At 45.4% G+C, this 16,152-nt stretch overlaps 1 protein-coding gene across 2 annotated transcripts in view; it reads left to right on the forward strand.

The window, feature by feature from the left end:
• Nucleotides 1–16,152, forward strand: part of zfyve27 (zinc finger, FYVE domain containing 27) — a 202,218-nt gene that overhangs the window by 99,753 nt on the left and 86,313 nt on the right. For both annotated transcript variants that reach the window (XM_078223097.1, XM_078223098.1), the window contains one exon: nucleotides 7,418–7,562. In XM_078223097.1, coding sequence (XP_078079223.1) covers nucleotides 7,418–7,562 — 145 coding nt within the window. The remainder of the gene's footprint in view (nucleotides 1–7,417; nucleotides 7,563–16,152) is intronic.

Raw genomic sequence — 16,152 nt, forward strand, 5'->3', positions numbered from 1 at the left:
GAGAGTTATAGAACAAAGAGATCCAGGAGTACAGGTTCGTAACTCCTTGAAAGTGGAGTCACAGGTGGACAGAGTGGTGAAGAAGGCATTCGGCATGCTTGGTTTCATTGATCAGAACATTGAATACAGGAGTTGGGACGTCTTGTTGAAGTTGTACAAGACATTAGTAAGGCCACAATTAGAATACAGTGTACAGTTCTGGTCACCCTATTATAGAAAGGATGTTATTAAACTAGAAAGAATGCAGAAAAGAATTATAGGATGCTACTAGGACTTGATGGTTCGTGTTATAGAGGTTTACAGCATGGAACCAGGCCCTTCGACGCAACCTGTCCATGCTGCCCTTTTTATTTTAAACCACAAAGCTAGTCCCAGTTGCCCGTGTTTGGCCCATATCCCTCTTTACCCATCTTGGAACTACCTTTGGTGCTTCTCACTGGTTTTGGGACCTTTCTGTTCTTTAGTTTGGGACCTGCTCTCTACAGTCACCCTTCATGCCCTGCTCGGGAGAACCTTAAACTGCTCACTGTACCTCGGAGCGTAATCACCGACTGAACTTCAAACTGCTTTCTGTCTCCCTGTGGCCTCTCCATTGCTGGACAACAGCCCAGTTTCTTATACCCTGTGTTTGCTTTAGAGTAATAAAACTTCATTAAAATACTGGCATCTTTTAAAGTGAAAATAAAACTGAAGCTTGCGTAACACAATATAAGTTCAGCTTAAAATTAAAGCCATATATTGTTCCTAACACCCACAAATACAACTTAAAATGTACCTCTATTTCCGAACAGTAGGATGTATGTGACTTGCATTATAGTGAGTGAAAGTTGTGCATAATCAGTCTCTCTCTCAGCCTGACCTATCTCGGTCCAGTGGCAAGACGAGTCTAGACAGCTGGAGATGGATCAGATGCAGAGGATGACCAGATCGACTTCTATGTCATGTCGAGCTCTACACGTTCCACAACATGATGCTGACCCATCTTCGAGACAGTTGACCCTTTGATTAGTCTCATCCACCCAATCGACCCAGTCTTTGTATGCTAGGGTGGACAAATCTCTAAGTTGATGAGGAGAGGAGACCAGTTGGCTACCTTACCTGGTTTGGCCCGCCTGTTAAAGCAGTTTACTCGGATTTGGCCACTGTCGCGCTTGGGGCCGCAGTTGAGGGCTGGGTGAAGGTGAGGACCTGTACAGGATGAACCACTCCAAAGAGTATACTGATCCCACCCTACCCTTACACCCCCATAAATACAAGTTGTTGACTGAACGCAGAATCGAAAGCAATTCTTTTTGGAATGGGCGTGAACCTTTGCGAATAACTTCAGGTCTTGTTAATGGAAGTTGGAAGTGCAACATGGAATATTGCTGAAAACAATTCTTGTAGAATGCACCGTTATTCTTTGCAGAAAATCAAAGAAACAGATGGAAATTAACTTGTAGAACAAATATATTGAAGTAGACATGGAGGGCAGTTGGGTAACACTATTTCTCCCTCATTGGAATGAGCAAGATCATCTGTCATCTCAACAATAGATTCACAGTTGAGATGCTGAACATTTAACTTCATAGAATTATAGAACCATAGAATCCCTACAGTGCAGAAAGAGGCCATTCGGCCCGTCGAGTCCGCACTGACCACAATCCCACCCAGGCCCTACCCCCATATCCCTACATATTTTACCCACTAATCCCTCTAACCTACGCATCTCAGGACACTAAGGGGCAATTCTAGCATGGCCAATCAACCTAACCCACACATCTTTGGACTGTGGGAGGAAACCGGAGCACCTGGAGGAAACCAACGCAGGCATGAGGAGAATGTGCAAACTCCACACAGACAGTGACCCAAGCCGGGAATCGAACCCAGGTCCCTGGAGCTGTGAAGCAGCAGTGCTAACCACTGTGCTACCATGCCGCCCAGATTGCATTAGTGGCGGGTTGGGCAGTTGGTACATAAAGAATAACTTGCATTGATATATCGCCTTTCAAGATCTCAGGACATCTTGAAGCACTTTGCAACCAGTGACGTACTTTTGAAACATTTTATTGTCAGGATCGATAGCAGCCAATTTATGCAATGTTCCACAAACCAAGCCAACTGTTTTCGGGACGGTTGATGAGGGTTAAATATTGCCTGCAGGAGACTGGGGAGAAATCCGGTGATCACCTCCCAAATAGTGCCGTGGGATCTGTTATGTTCACCTGAGGGCAGATAAGGCCACATTTTAACATTTCTGAAAGATGGCACCTCTGGTCGTGCGACACCCCTTCACACTGCAATATGAGTGTCGGTCTCGATTCACTTTCTAATTAATTTAATTTTAATTTATTTATTAGTGTCACAAGTAGGCTTACATTAACACTGCAATGAAGTTACTGTGAAAATCTCCTAGTCGCCACGCTCAGGCGCCTGTTCGGGTTACACTGAGGGAGAATTTAGCATGGCCAATGCACCCTAACCAGCACGTTTTCCAGACTGTGGGAGGAAATGGAACACCCGGAGGAACCCCACTCAGACACAGAGAACGTGCAGACTCCGTACAGATGGCGGCCCAAGCTGGGAATCAAACCCGGGTCCCTGGTGCTATGAGGCAGTAGTGCTAACCACTGTGCTACCCTGCCGCCCAGAGTGCAACTCATGTCCTGACCTACTGACTCAGAAGAGAGCGTGTTTCTCACTGAGCCACGGCTGGAGATATAAATGGGTCTAACCCAATGCTGTTATCCTAAGGCACCTTCGCAAGGCTGATGATAAAATCTGCTCACTAGCCTTGGCTGTAAGGAAGCATCATTAAACAAGTGGAAGGAGAGGGATTTCTCCTTGTGTTGTGCTCCGAAGTGACGAGGGGGTTCCCAGTAACCTCCAGCAACAAAAGGAGATACCTAGTTCCATTAGAAATGCAATGGGCAGCAGTCGTGGTGCTCTTGTTAGTCTGACAAACATATGCAAACACTTACTTCAGCCACATGCCTGGAATTCTGTATTATCCGCATGATCGTACATTAGATTTTACAGACCGTGGAGATATTTCCTAAGCTCAATTTACAGGGCTGTATCAATTTGCTGGGAGCCAAATTAAGCTCATTTACAGTCTAACTGTTTGTATCGAATTACCCTTGCTATAAACAGCAATTCACACAATGCTGTTTACGATGGACTTGTTAGTACAGCAGTGATTTATCTCTGCTGTTGGTTGAATCAGGCTACTTGGTGTTGACCCTGAAATGAGCTTCTGCACCGTCACTGCCTATTTCACCTTCAACATCACCTGACTCTACCTTGCCTAAACTCGTCTATTGACATCCTCATTCATGCTTTGTCACCACTTGACTGTTTCAGGGCAGTCCTAACCAGTGTCCTATCTTCCAGCCTTGAGCTCATCCAAAGCTCTGCTGCCTATATCCTAACTCACCCCAGTGCTCACGGTCCCATGTTGGTTCCTGACTAAGCAGTGCCTTGATTTTAAAATTCCCATAATTGGTTTCAAACCCTTCTGTGGCCTCATTTCTCCCTATCTCCGAAATCTCCTGCAGCCCCACAACCCGGCAAATCTCTCCACTTCCCTGATTCCAGCCATTGGCTGCACCATTTGCCTTGCTTTCAGCTGCCCAGGCTCTAAGCTCTGGCATCCCCTCCCTACACCTCTCCCATGTCTATCCCCCTTTCCTCCTTTAAAACTGTCCTTAACACTAAGCTTTTGGTCATCTGCACCCTTAACTGGCATAATGCCAAGTTTTGTTTGCTAATGTTCCAGTAGATCGTCCTGGGACAGTTTACCACACTGAAAGTACTGTATAAAAGCTGGTTGTTCTTGTGACTGTCTTGTCTTGCAAATGTTACCCAATGGAACTAGCAGAAGTTGAGGATCTGGGAGGATTAGCTGTGAAGGTGGGCTCAGTAAGGAGCCAAAATATGGAGTCGGCGCTAATATAATTCCAGAACCAAGGCGGCTAGATGGAATTGAGGTACAGATCAGCCATGATCTAATTGAGGGCCAGTGCAGGCTCAAGGAGCTAAAAGATCGACTGTGTTTCTATATTGTGGCACAGTGGTTAGCACTGCTGCCTCACAGCACCAGGGACCTGGGTTCAATTCCGGGTCTGTGTGGAGTTTGCACGTTCTCCCCGTGTCTGCGTGGGTTTCCTCTGGGTGCTCCGGTTTCCTCCCATAGTCCAAAGATGTGCAGGTTAGATAGATTGGTCATGCTAAATTGCCCCTAGTGTCAGGGGGATTAGCAGGGCAAACGAGGGTTGCGGGAATAGGGCCTGGGTGGGATTGTAGTCAGAACAGACTTGAAGGGCCGAATGGCCTGCTTCTGTACTGTAGGGATTCTATGATTCTCTATTTATAACGGCCAATTTTGCTGTATGCTCAGAAAAGCAAGGCTTCAGCATGGCTGACGATCCTTAGAGAAACCAAACCCGATAACCCATCTGTGGCTTTCATTGTGTTGATTGTGAATAAGTGCTGTTTGTCCTGCATATCTGATCCCCTGAATACTTCATATGTGAGCAAGGATTGATTGTAATTGAAGGACCCTGCTGACACACTCCTGGCCAAAGGCTCCAGATAAAAATGATGTTGCTGCAGTAAAAATGTGGTTTTAGGTTGTGGACTTTGCTGGGAAGGCAGAATTTATTGATTATCCCTGAGGGCATTAAGTATTGATTTTCTACTAGCAGCAACCTGGTAACTCCATGTTTAGCTCCTCTGCAGCTAAATGTACAACTGATTCCCATTAAATAACCTTTCAACAGCAACTGGAAACCTCCCATATAGATTTGAATTCCACTTCAGGAGTCAGACACATAGCCCAGACTGGCACTCGTATGCTATACTGAGGGAGTGCACTGTCAAAGATGCTGTCTGGCTATACTAGAGGGCATAAGGCACTGCACGGCTGGTTGTTGCATAAAGTTGAATCTCACGGGATCCAGGGTGAGGTAGTCAATTGGATACAAAATTGGCTTGATGACGGAAGACAGAGAGTGATTGTAGAGGGTTGTTTTTTTTCAAACTGGAGGCCTGTGACCAGCGGTGTGCCTCAGGAATCAGTGCTGGGCCCACTGTTATTTATCATTTATATTAATGATTTGGATGAGAATATAGGAGGCATGGTTAGTAAGTTTGCAGATGACACCAAGATTGGTGGCATAGTGGACAGTGAAGAAGGTTATCTAGGATTGCAACGGGATCTTGATCATTTGGGCCTGTGGGCTGACGAATGGCAGATGGAGTTTAATTTAGATAGGTGCGAGGTGATGCATTTTGGTCGATCGAACCAGAGCAGGACTTGCTCAGTTAATGGTATAACTTGGGGACAGTTATAGAACAATGAGATCGAGGGGTACACGTTCAAAGCTCCTTGAAAGTGGAATCACGGGACAGAGTGGTGAAGAAGGCATTCGGCATGCTTGGTTTCATTGATCAGAACATTGAATACAGGAGTTGGGATGTCTTGTTGAAGTTGTACAAGACGTTGGTAAGGTCTCACTTGGAATACTGTGTACAGTTCTGGCCACCCTATTATAGAAAGGATATTATTAAACTAGAAAGAGTGCAGAAAAGATTTACTAGGATGCTACTGGGACTTGATGGTTTGAGTTATAAGGAGAGGCTGGATAGATTGGGACATTTTTCTCTGGAGTGTAGGAGGCTTAGGGATGATCTTATAGAGGTCTATAAAATAATGAGAGGCATAGATCAGCTAGATAGTCAACATCTTTTCCCAAAGGTAGGGGAATCTAAAACTGGAGGGCATAGTTTTAAGGTGAGAGGGGAGAAATACAAAAGGGTCCAGAGGAGCAATTTTTTCACAGAGTGCTGAGTGTCTGGAACAAACTGGTAGAGGCAGGTACAATTTTGTCTTTTAAAAAGCGTTTAGACAGTTACATGGGTAAGATGGTTATAGAGGGATATGGGCCAAAGGTGGGCAATTGGGATGAGGACTAGGGTGGCATGGTGGCACTGTGGTTAGCACTGCTGTCTCACCGCACCAGGGACCTGGGTTTGATTCCCGGCTTAGGTCACTGTCTGTGCGGAGTCTGCACATTCTCCTCGTGTCTGCATGGATTTCCTCTGGGTGCTCCCGCAGTCCGAAAGATGTGTTGGTTAGGTGCATTGGCCGTGCTAAATTCTCCCTCAGTGTACCCGAACAGGCGCCAGAGTGTGGTGACTAGGGGATTTTCACAGCACCCTCATTGCACTGTTAATGTAAGCCTACTTGTGACAATAAATAAACTTAATGGTAAAAACTGGGCGGCATGGACAAGTCGGGCCGAAGGGCCTGTTTCCATGCTGTAAACCTCTGACTCTATAAAAGGTTACATGTCGCAGTTTGAAAACGAGTTCCGTGTGTCCTGGACAACATTCCTCCCTGAGGCAAAGTCGCAATAGATCAATGAACTGCTCATTCTGTTCTGCTGTTTGTGTGATCTTGTTTCAAGCCAAGTAACAGCCACATTTATCTACAGCTATAAAGCATCTGGAATTAAAAGTCTAACGATGACCATGAAACCATTGTTGATTGGCGTAAAAAACCATCTGGTTCACTAATGTCCTTTAGGGAAGGAAATCTGCTGTTTTTACTTGGTCTGGCCTACATGTGACTCCAGAGCCATAGCAATGTGGTTGACTCTTAAATGCCCTCAGAAATGGAGGGTGGTTAGGGTTGGGCAATAAATGCTGGGCCCAACCAGCGATGCTCACATCCCGTCCATGAATTTTAAAAAAAACAATTATTGCACTCCAACGTAATTGCAAGTGAAACAATTTAAATCATTACTGAACATAGACTCGTGCGTTGTACACAGAAACCTTCCTTTCATCAACAAGAAGCATTTTTATGCCACTCCTCGGGTCAGAAAAGAATCTAATCTTCCAGTTAATAGTTTGCAAACCCGTCACCATGCACAGAACGCTACTCTTTTGTCTTATTGTATACTTGGACAAGTGCTTCTGTTAAAGAGAGAATATGTTTTCCTGTCTAGAGGCCTCAAAAGGGCCTTGGGTTGTGTTGGAATCCTGGACTGGGTGTGCATCTACCTAAGACTGGTTGTCTTGTGTTCTGTGACCCAATAACTGCATTCAGGTCAGCTGCTATTGCTTACTGCAGGTTGGCTGAACAAGCCATAATCCATGCGAGTCTGAGCAATTTGCTCCTTGAACAATGACAAATTCAACCCTTCATTCCCTTAGATTTTGCATTCATTTTTTTTCAGCGACTTAAGTGCAAATTAATGGGGACATGTGCTTAATTACATGTGGCTGCATGGCGATTCTGACATGGACAAAAAACTTGGTAAACAGTTATGAAGGTTACTGGCTTTTTCTCCCCAGATCATTTGGATTGGATTGAATGAAAACTCGTGGGGACCTCTGATCTGATGACCTTGTTTTGTGCCCCTGTGTCTAGGAGGATGATGATGGTCCACAGTGCGGTGGGGATTACGAACTGACCATGCAGGACAATGGATTTTTTAACAAGAACGAACCCATCAGGAGCAAGGTGTCTAAGCTGACTGAGAAACTGCGCAAACGTTATCCCACCAACAATTACGGTAAGTGGAAATCACATTCTCCCAGATTTTACTCAGAGTTGATCTCGCTCGGCAAGGCATCGGTGAGGCCGCACCTGGAGTATTGTGCACAGTTTTGGTCCCCTTATTTGAGGAAAGATGTAGTGGCATTGGAGGCAGTTCAGAGCAGGTTTGCTAGATTGATTCCAGAGATGAGGGGTTTGTCGTATGAAGAGAGATTGAACAGTTTAGGACGATACTCTCTGGAATTTAGAAGAATGAGGGGAGATCAAATTGAGATATACAAGATGATGAAAGGTATGGATAAAGTAGACGTGGAGTGGATGCTTCCTCTTGTGGGGCATACCAGGACGAGAGGTCACAATCTTAGGATAAGGGGTAGCAAATTTAAAACAGAGTTGAGGAGAAACTACTTCTCCCAAAGGGTTGTGAATCTGTGGAATTCGCTGCCCCAAAGTGCGGTGGATGCTGGGACAGTGAGTAAATTTAAGGAGGAGTTAGACAGATTTTTAATTGGTAATGGGTTGAAGGGTTATGGGGAGAAGGCAGGAAAATGGGGATGAGGAGCATATCAGCCATGATCAAATGGCGGAGTGGACTCAATGGGCCAAATGGCCTAATTCTGCTCCTATATTTTATGAACTATGCAGGTTAAGCAGTGAGAATTTAAGCTGAAATTGTACAATGAAATGGTAAGTTAGGCATTAGTGATCGTCAGTGACATGGGTTGCAGAAATGTAAAGTAAAATTGTATTTTCTCTCTTTCTCTAATGTTTCTCTGCCTGCTCCCTCTCTCAATTTTTATGTTTCATTCCAAAATATTGATGAAGCTGCTACTGCGCCAATTACAAGTCTCTCTTCTCTTCAAGCACAAATTACCACGGGATTAACAATAGATACCTTCTTATATATCTAGGTTTTTTTTTACTGGGGTCTTTGGAAATGATTACACTTTGAATTCCAGGTTTGGCTCACTGTTGAATCCTCAGAACACGCAATGGTATTGGAGCCTGGTAGCATTAAAGGTGGGAGTCTAATATCCCGGCAGCACTGGAAGGGAGTTCTGGACATGTTTCAGAATGAGAACTGGGCAGAAAATCAAGGCTGCCCCAATCCTCTTGTTTCACAAATCCCTCCAACTTGTTGCATTCAGCCTGTGCTAGAATTCTAGATTTCTCTCCTGTTCTTTGTTTCCTGCCAGCATTGCTTTGGTCTTGGATTGATTTGCTTTCCCGATCCTGCCAGATTCTGGGAACTCCTCAATGAACTGAACGTAGCTTTCCAGTTGACAGTTCTGAAGAAGACCAGGTTCTCCCTCCGCACTGGTGTCGATCTGAAGGACCTCTGCTGGTCTTTTCAAGCCCTCGGCCTGGTTCCAATTACAACAAGATGCAGGGCCACCCTCTCAAAGCTGTCAAATCCCTGAGACCTGTTCCACATCACTTATCAAACAGCACAGCCAATCTTATATTGCTAATAAACTGCAGTATCGTCACACAATGTACTGCTAGATGGATGCCTTTGGTGCCAAACCTCTGCATCTACACCAGAGTTTGACTAAAATTCAGGGCCACTTGCCCCTACACCCTGCCCAGGAACGTCCAGGCTCCACCATCGCTGCTAAAGCCCATATTAGCACTCCAGCCCCATGGCTATTCATGCCAGATACTGCCCTGTTGTCATCTTGTTGTGGTCCTGCATTTCAGAGGAGACAAGATAAGTAATAGAAAATTGAGTACATAAATCTCCTCAAGTACCGTTTTGTGCTGCATTCTCATAGCTTTGGAACTTCCTTGAGTATGTGGCTGATTTAGATTCATGTTGCGGGTCCCGAGAGTGGAAGAGCAACAGTGCACCTGTTCTGCGAAATAAAGTTGAGTGTTTTGATAACCTCTTCACATTGCACATTCTGTTCTTTGTTTTACAGCTCCCAGTCTTGTTGAGAGTTTTGTGAAACAATTTTTCTAATAGAGGGTTCTTGTTACTTGGCACTAAGATGAAAAGTATATTCAGATTGCACGCCATTTCAAGAGGAATCTTTACCACCAGGCTCCTTTTAAAATTACTCAGAGGCTGTGTGCAGTGGGTCTGCTGGAGCTGAGCCATATCCTTAATGCAGGCAGAGAGCACTTCAATCTACATATAACACCTCGGTGTCTGACTAAGTGTTTAATGGACAGTATAAAAGGAACTTCACTTTGCTTGAGCTGTGACTGCTTAATCCAATAATGTAGTTTTATTCTGTATCTAACCCTGTGCTGTACCTGCCCAGGGAGTGTTTGATGGGGACAGTGTAGAGGGAGCTTTATTTTATCTAACCTGATGCTGTACTTGTCCTTGGAGTGTTTGATTGGGACAGTGTAGAAGGAGCTACACTCTGTATCTAACTCGGTGCTGCAGCTGTCCCGAGAGTGTTTGATGGGGACAGTGTAGAGGGAACTTTACTTTGTATCTAACCCCGTGCTGTACCTGTCCTGGGAGTGTTTGATGGGGACAGTGTAGAGGGAGCTTTACTCTGTAGCTAACCCCGTGCTGTACCTGTCCTGGGAGTGTTTGATGTGGACAGTGTAGAGGGAGCTTTACTCTGTATCTAACCCCGTGCTGTACCTGTCCTGGGAGTGTTTGATGGGGACAGTGTAGAGGGAACTTTACTTTGTATCTAACCCCGTGCTGTACCTGTCCTGGGAGTGTTTGATGGGGACAGTGTAGAGGGAGCTTTACTCTGTAGCTAACCCCGTGCTGTACCTGTCCTGGGAGTGTTTGATGTGGACAGTGTAGAGGGAGCTTTACTCTGTATCTAACCCCGTGCTGTACCTGTCCTGGGAGTGTTTGATGTGGACAGTGTGGATGGAGCTTTACTCTGTATCTAACCCCGTGCTGTACCTGTCCTGGGAGTGTTTGATGTGGACAGTGTGGATGGAGCTTTACTCTGCATCTAACCCTGAGCACAAGTTGCTGCACTCCCCTGAACTGCAGTGGTAATCAAAAGTAAAAATACTTAGTTGTGAAACTCTTGGGATTGTCATGGGGTTTGAAAGATGCAATATAAATGCAATTTCTTGCTTTGCCTGTTGTAATAGAAGGACTGTGCAGCTTAACTAACTGTGCAAGATTCCCAGGACAATACTCTTTCTCTGTCATGCAGTGCAGGAGGGACTGCCATTCACTTCTCACTCCAGACCACCGTATGTAAGGACTGAGAGCTCTTTGTTCTATCTGCAGTCCACTCTGAATGAATTGCAGCCTTCAGATAGCGACTGCTTAAAGAATCACAGGAGTTAGATGTTTTAAACAAGCTGACACACTTGGTAAGCGTAGTTAGAATTATAATGCATGCGACAGTGGTGTATACCATTTGAGCCAAGTCAGCCAGCACCCTGATTGAATCTGGCACCGCCATTTAATCTGGTGAATTAGGGAAAAGTAGTTTGACATGAACCAACCCTATAGTCCACTGTTTCCAATTCAGCTGAAGCTTATGTCCAGTTTATTGCAAGGTGGGAAGGCATCATGTTCTGTATTACAAATGTTACTGTCAAGCTGACTCCCACAGCTTAGTGTTTTCTTTGTTTCATCAAATGTCTCCAATCTTCGGTAAATGACAGGAAACTATTAAATTCAAACTCTTGTTTCCTAGGATTAAGGAGTTGTGAGGCAAAGATGATTGAGGTGGGTGGTGGCTGGGGGGGTTGTGTGTCATGAACATTCAGCACAGGTGGCACTGTTTAGTAGGATCCAATCTGTAGCTTGAGTGTCGTTTCAGTCGATAAAAGTTTTGTATTTATGTCCTCGCGTATTGCTCCTGACTCAAATGACACTTTCTTCAACAATAGTGCCGTTTTCCATCAACGCGCTCTGCCATAAGTCAGGACGTGGGTCCCTCACTCATCCCTGCCCAGCAATTCCAACGCTGGCTTTTTCAAAGTGGGGGGTCGCAACCCACGGGTGGGTCACGGGCGTGTGTAAAAAGGGTTGTGGTGTTCCCCAAAGATCGCCTGATTTACGTGCCAGGAACTGCGCACTCCTCTGAACGCAGCCAAACCCCACTGTCTCAGTGTTTGACCCCTTTGGAAATTCTGTTTGAGCCATACAAGGGATGAGTAGAGTGAAGCACTGAGACCATTGGGTCTCAAGCAGAGGTAGAAGACGTTTTGTAACATCTCTTGGCTGGGGAAGCCAACTTCTGTGCATTGAGAGGTGCAATAAACATTGCTTGTAGTCTGCGATCATAAGAGGCAACAATGAGCAGGTCAGCGCTCACTGAACATACACTTGGTGCCAAGCATCTTGTATGTACATGAATTCACTTGGAGGTGAACTTCTTTCCATTGCGAACTATATAAGGGAACTGTGAACGTGGATCGTTTCATGACAGGAAAGAAACAGCCAGAGACACTAATGGGCAGTGTATCTTCAGCGTATTTTCACGGTATCTTCATTACAGTGTTAATGTGAGTGTACTTGTGACACCAGTTAATAAATAAACCTACTGGCCAGGATTTCATAGCGGAATCTGCTGGAGAGAGCTGCTCTGGAGAGTCCACGGCAGGATAGAGGAGTGCTACTCTTAGCTCTGTACAGAGCGCCAGGGTCTCCAGTGAACAGTCCACGGCAGGATAGAGGAGTGCTACTCTTAGCTCTGTACAGAGCGCCAGGGTCTCCAGTGAACAGCCTGCAAAGAGGAAACTAAAATCAGAAACAAAGCAGTATAAAGATGATTCTTGAGGTATGGTTTTGCTAATTGTACCAAAGCAAAGCCCATGTGTGTTATATGCAGGGAAATATTGGAGAATGAGAGTTTACAATCCTCAAAACTGCAAAGACATCTGAAGACCATTGAACGGTGATCTGGAGAAAAAACCTTTCACGGTAGCACAGTGGTTAACATTGCTGCTTCACAGCTCCAGGGACCTGGGTTCGATTCCCGGCTTGGGTCACTGTCTGTGTGGAGTTTGCACATTCTCCTCGTGTCTGCGTGGGTTTCCTCCGGGTGCTCCGGTTTCCTCCCACAGTCCAAAGATGTGCAGGTTAGGTTGATTGGCCATGCTAAAATTGCCCCTTAGTGTCCTGAGATGCGTAGGTTAGAGGGATTAGTGGGTAAATATGTAGGGATATGGGGGTAGGGCCTGGGTGGGATTGTGGTCGGTGCAGACTTGATGGGCCAAATGGCCTCTTTCTGCACTGTAGGGTATCTATGAAAAAATCTATCTATGAAATCTATGTTTTTCAAAGGATGCAGCAAGAAGTGAAATCAGCAGCTCAAGATCTTAGCAGAAATTCAACATTGAATAACAAAGTACAGTTAGTCTCCTACGTGGTAGCTTACCGCTTAGCTAAAGAGAAAGTGATTAATTCTCCCTGCAGCAATAGACGTGGCTCACACGGTCCGCGATGGCAAGGTCAGCTGAAAAACTGACATGGTGACAACACAGCGGTTTGCCAAATTAGTAATGTTACTGAGAATTTAGCTTATTTTTCATTTCAAGTTAGCACAGGAGTTCTCAATACAGCTGGATGAAAGTGCAGACGTTACAGAATGTGCAATCTTGCTCGTTTACGTTGGGTATGTTTGGCACAGTGAATTGTTTGAGGATATGCTGTGCTGCTTGATATTACCAGCCAACACTACTGACTCACAGATCTTTGGAACATGGAATAGTTACGTGATTGGAAAGGTGCACTCACCTGATGAAGGGGCAGTGCTCCGAAAGCTCGTGCTACCAAATAAACCTGTTGGACTTTAACCTGGTGTTGTGAGACTTCTTACTGTGCCCACCCCAGTCCAACGCCAGCATTCTCCACATCATGATTGGAAAGCGTGAGCGCGACTGGGTTAATTGCAGAGGAATCACAAGCGATGGGACAGCCAACATGACTGGGGAAAAAGCAGTGGAGTTACAATAAGGATTAAGGAAGCAGCTGGTCAGGACATTATCTGGAATCATTGCTTCATTCACTGCGAGGCATTGGCATCGAAAGGAATTCCATCCAATCTTGAAATGGTGTTGGAAGGAACTGTGAAAGTCGTGAATTTCATTAAACACAGCGCACTCAATACCAGGCTTTACGAGTCCCTGTATCCCGAAACAGGGGCCGAGCGCACACATTTATTATTCCACTCAGAGGTACGTTGCCTGTCAAGGGCTCGGATGCTTGGCAGAGTTGGTGAACTGAGGTCTGCAATCCACGCTTTGCTCCTTGAGAAATCGTCCTCTCTGGCTGATTCGCTTGGTGGTGATGTTGAATGCTAACTCTGTCTTAGAACCCCACAGTGCAGAAGGAGGCCATTCGGCCCATCGAGTCCACCAACCACAATCCCACCCAGGCCCTATCACCAAAACCCCATGCATTTACCCAAGCTAATCCCCCCTGACACTAGAGTCAATTTAGCATGGCCAATCCACCCAACCCGCACATCTTTGGAGTGTGGGAGGAAACCGGAGCACCCAGAGGAAACCCACGCAGACACGGGGAGAATGTGCAAATTCCACGCAGACAGTGACCGGAGCCAGGAATCGAACCCGGGTCCCTGGCGTTGTGAGGCAGCCGTGCTAACCGCGGTGCCACCGTGCTGCCGATGTCACAATGTGCAACCCTGCTCGTTTACGTTGGGTACATTGGCACAATGAATTGTTTGAGGCTATGCTGTACTGCTCGACATTCCCAGACATCTTTTTAATTATAAACAAACTGAACCTAAAACCGCAAGGAAAGGATGATGATTGTTTTCAGCACTGGGAACGATTGGGTGCTTTCTAAAAGTCATGGAATGTTTGGCAAGTGTGAGTAAAAAGTCAAAACTATTTCAGTTTCTGAAAGGGAAGAGGTGGGTGAAAAATCCCTTTGAATTTGAGACCCCCAGAGTCAGTTGTTAATTTACAGCTGACTCCAAATGAGGAGACACAACTGTGACAGCATGATAAACGTGTCAGATGTCCATTCTGGATTAGCATCTCCTGGGAGTATCCAGTGCTGAGTAAAACCAGCATCTTGCTGCTATTGATAATAGATTGATATAGGTAGGTTAGGAGAGTGGGCCAAAATGTGGCAGATGGAGTTTAAAGTGGATAAGTGTGAGGTCATGCATTTTGGTCGGAAAAATGGGAAGGCAACTTATTATCTAAATGGAGAGAGACTTCGGGGTGCTCCAGTGCAGAGGGATCTGGGTGTCCTCGTTCATGAGTCACAGAAAACTAACATACAGGTACAGCAGATAATAAAGAAAGCGAATGGAATGTTGGCATTTATAGCTAAAGGAACAGAATATAAGAACATAAGAAATAGGAGCAGGAGTAGGCCATCTAGCCCCTCGAGCCTGCCCCGCCATTCAATAAGATCATGGCTGATCTGATTAAAGGTAAGGAAGTATTGTTGCAACTATACAAGGCATTGGTGAGGCCGCACCTGGAGTATTGTGCACAGTTCTGGTCCCCTTATTTGAGGAAAGATGTGATGGTATTGGAGGCAGTTGAGAGGAGGTTCACTAGATTGATTCCAGAGATGGGGGGTTTGTCGTATGAAGAGAGATTGAACAGTTTAGGCCGATACTCTCTGGAATTTAGAATAATGAGGGGAGATCAAATTGAGGTGTGCGGCATTGTGTAGCTTGGTGTCAACATTTGCTTATTAATGCTCCTGCAAAGATTCTTGAATCATTGTTACTGCAGTAAAGTTGCTAGCTGAAAGCAGGTTGTTGTGCAAAGCCAACAATTGCAGAGAGCTGGTTTGTTGGGCTGAGTTGCCGCTGGTTCTGGCAGCTTCCTTGGTGGCCCAGTGAACATGGCGAGCAAGTGCATCACAAGGAGGGCCTTGGAGTTACTATTCAACCATATGTACAAGTGAAGTCACCAGAGTGTAGATCTGAGGAAAGATTGCAAGAACTGGCAGTGCCATGCATGACCTTCGGGTACTCCAAATTGCTCTACAGCAAATAGTGTACTTTTGAGCGCCGTCACTGTTGTAATATAGGAAACGTGGCAGCCAATTTGAGCACAGTAATTTCGTACAACAGCAAATAATTATCAGGTCATATCTGAGGGATGAATATTGGCCAAGAATTATTGGTCTAGGTTCTGCACCTTAGGGTCTTATCCCATGAGCATGTCTGCCCAAGACTACAAGAAACTACAAAAGATTGTGAATGTAGCCCAACCCATCACGCAAACCAGCCTCCCATCTATTGACTCTGTCTACACTTCCCGCTGCCTCGGAAAAGCAGCCAGCATAATCAAGGACCCCGCGCACCCCGAGCATTCTCTCTTCCACCTCATTCCATCAGGAAAAAGATACAAAAGTCTGAGGTCACGTACCAACCGACTCAAGAACAGCTTCTTCCCTGCTGCCATCAGACTTCTGAATGGACCTACCTCGCATTAAGTTGATCTTTCTCTTCACCCTAGCTATGACTGTAACACTACATTCTCCACTCTCTCCTTTCCTTCTCTATGAACGGTATGCTTTGTCTGTATAGCGCACATGAAACAATACTTTTCACTGTATGTTAATACATGTGACAATCAAATCAAAGATATGTAGGCCTGGGGGCCATGGGTAAAAGGGTAAAAAGTTAGGTTAACATTTCAGACACAACCCTTCATCAGAAACAATCAAG

The sequence above is a fragment of the Mustelus asterias genome, chromosome 11 (genome assembly GCF_964213995.1).
Source record: "Mustelus asterias chromosome 11, sMusAst1.hap1.1, whole genome shotgun sequence".
In the NCBI taxonomy this organism is placed as follows: domain Eukaryota; kingdom Metazoa; phylum Chordata; class Chondrichthyes; order Carcharhiniformes; family Triakidae; genus Mustelus; species Mustelus asterias.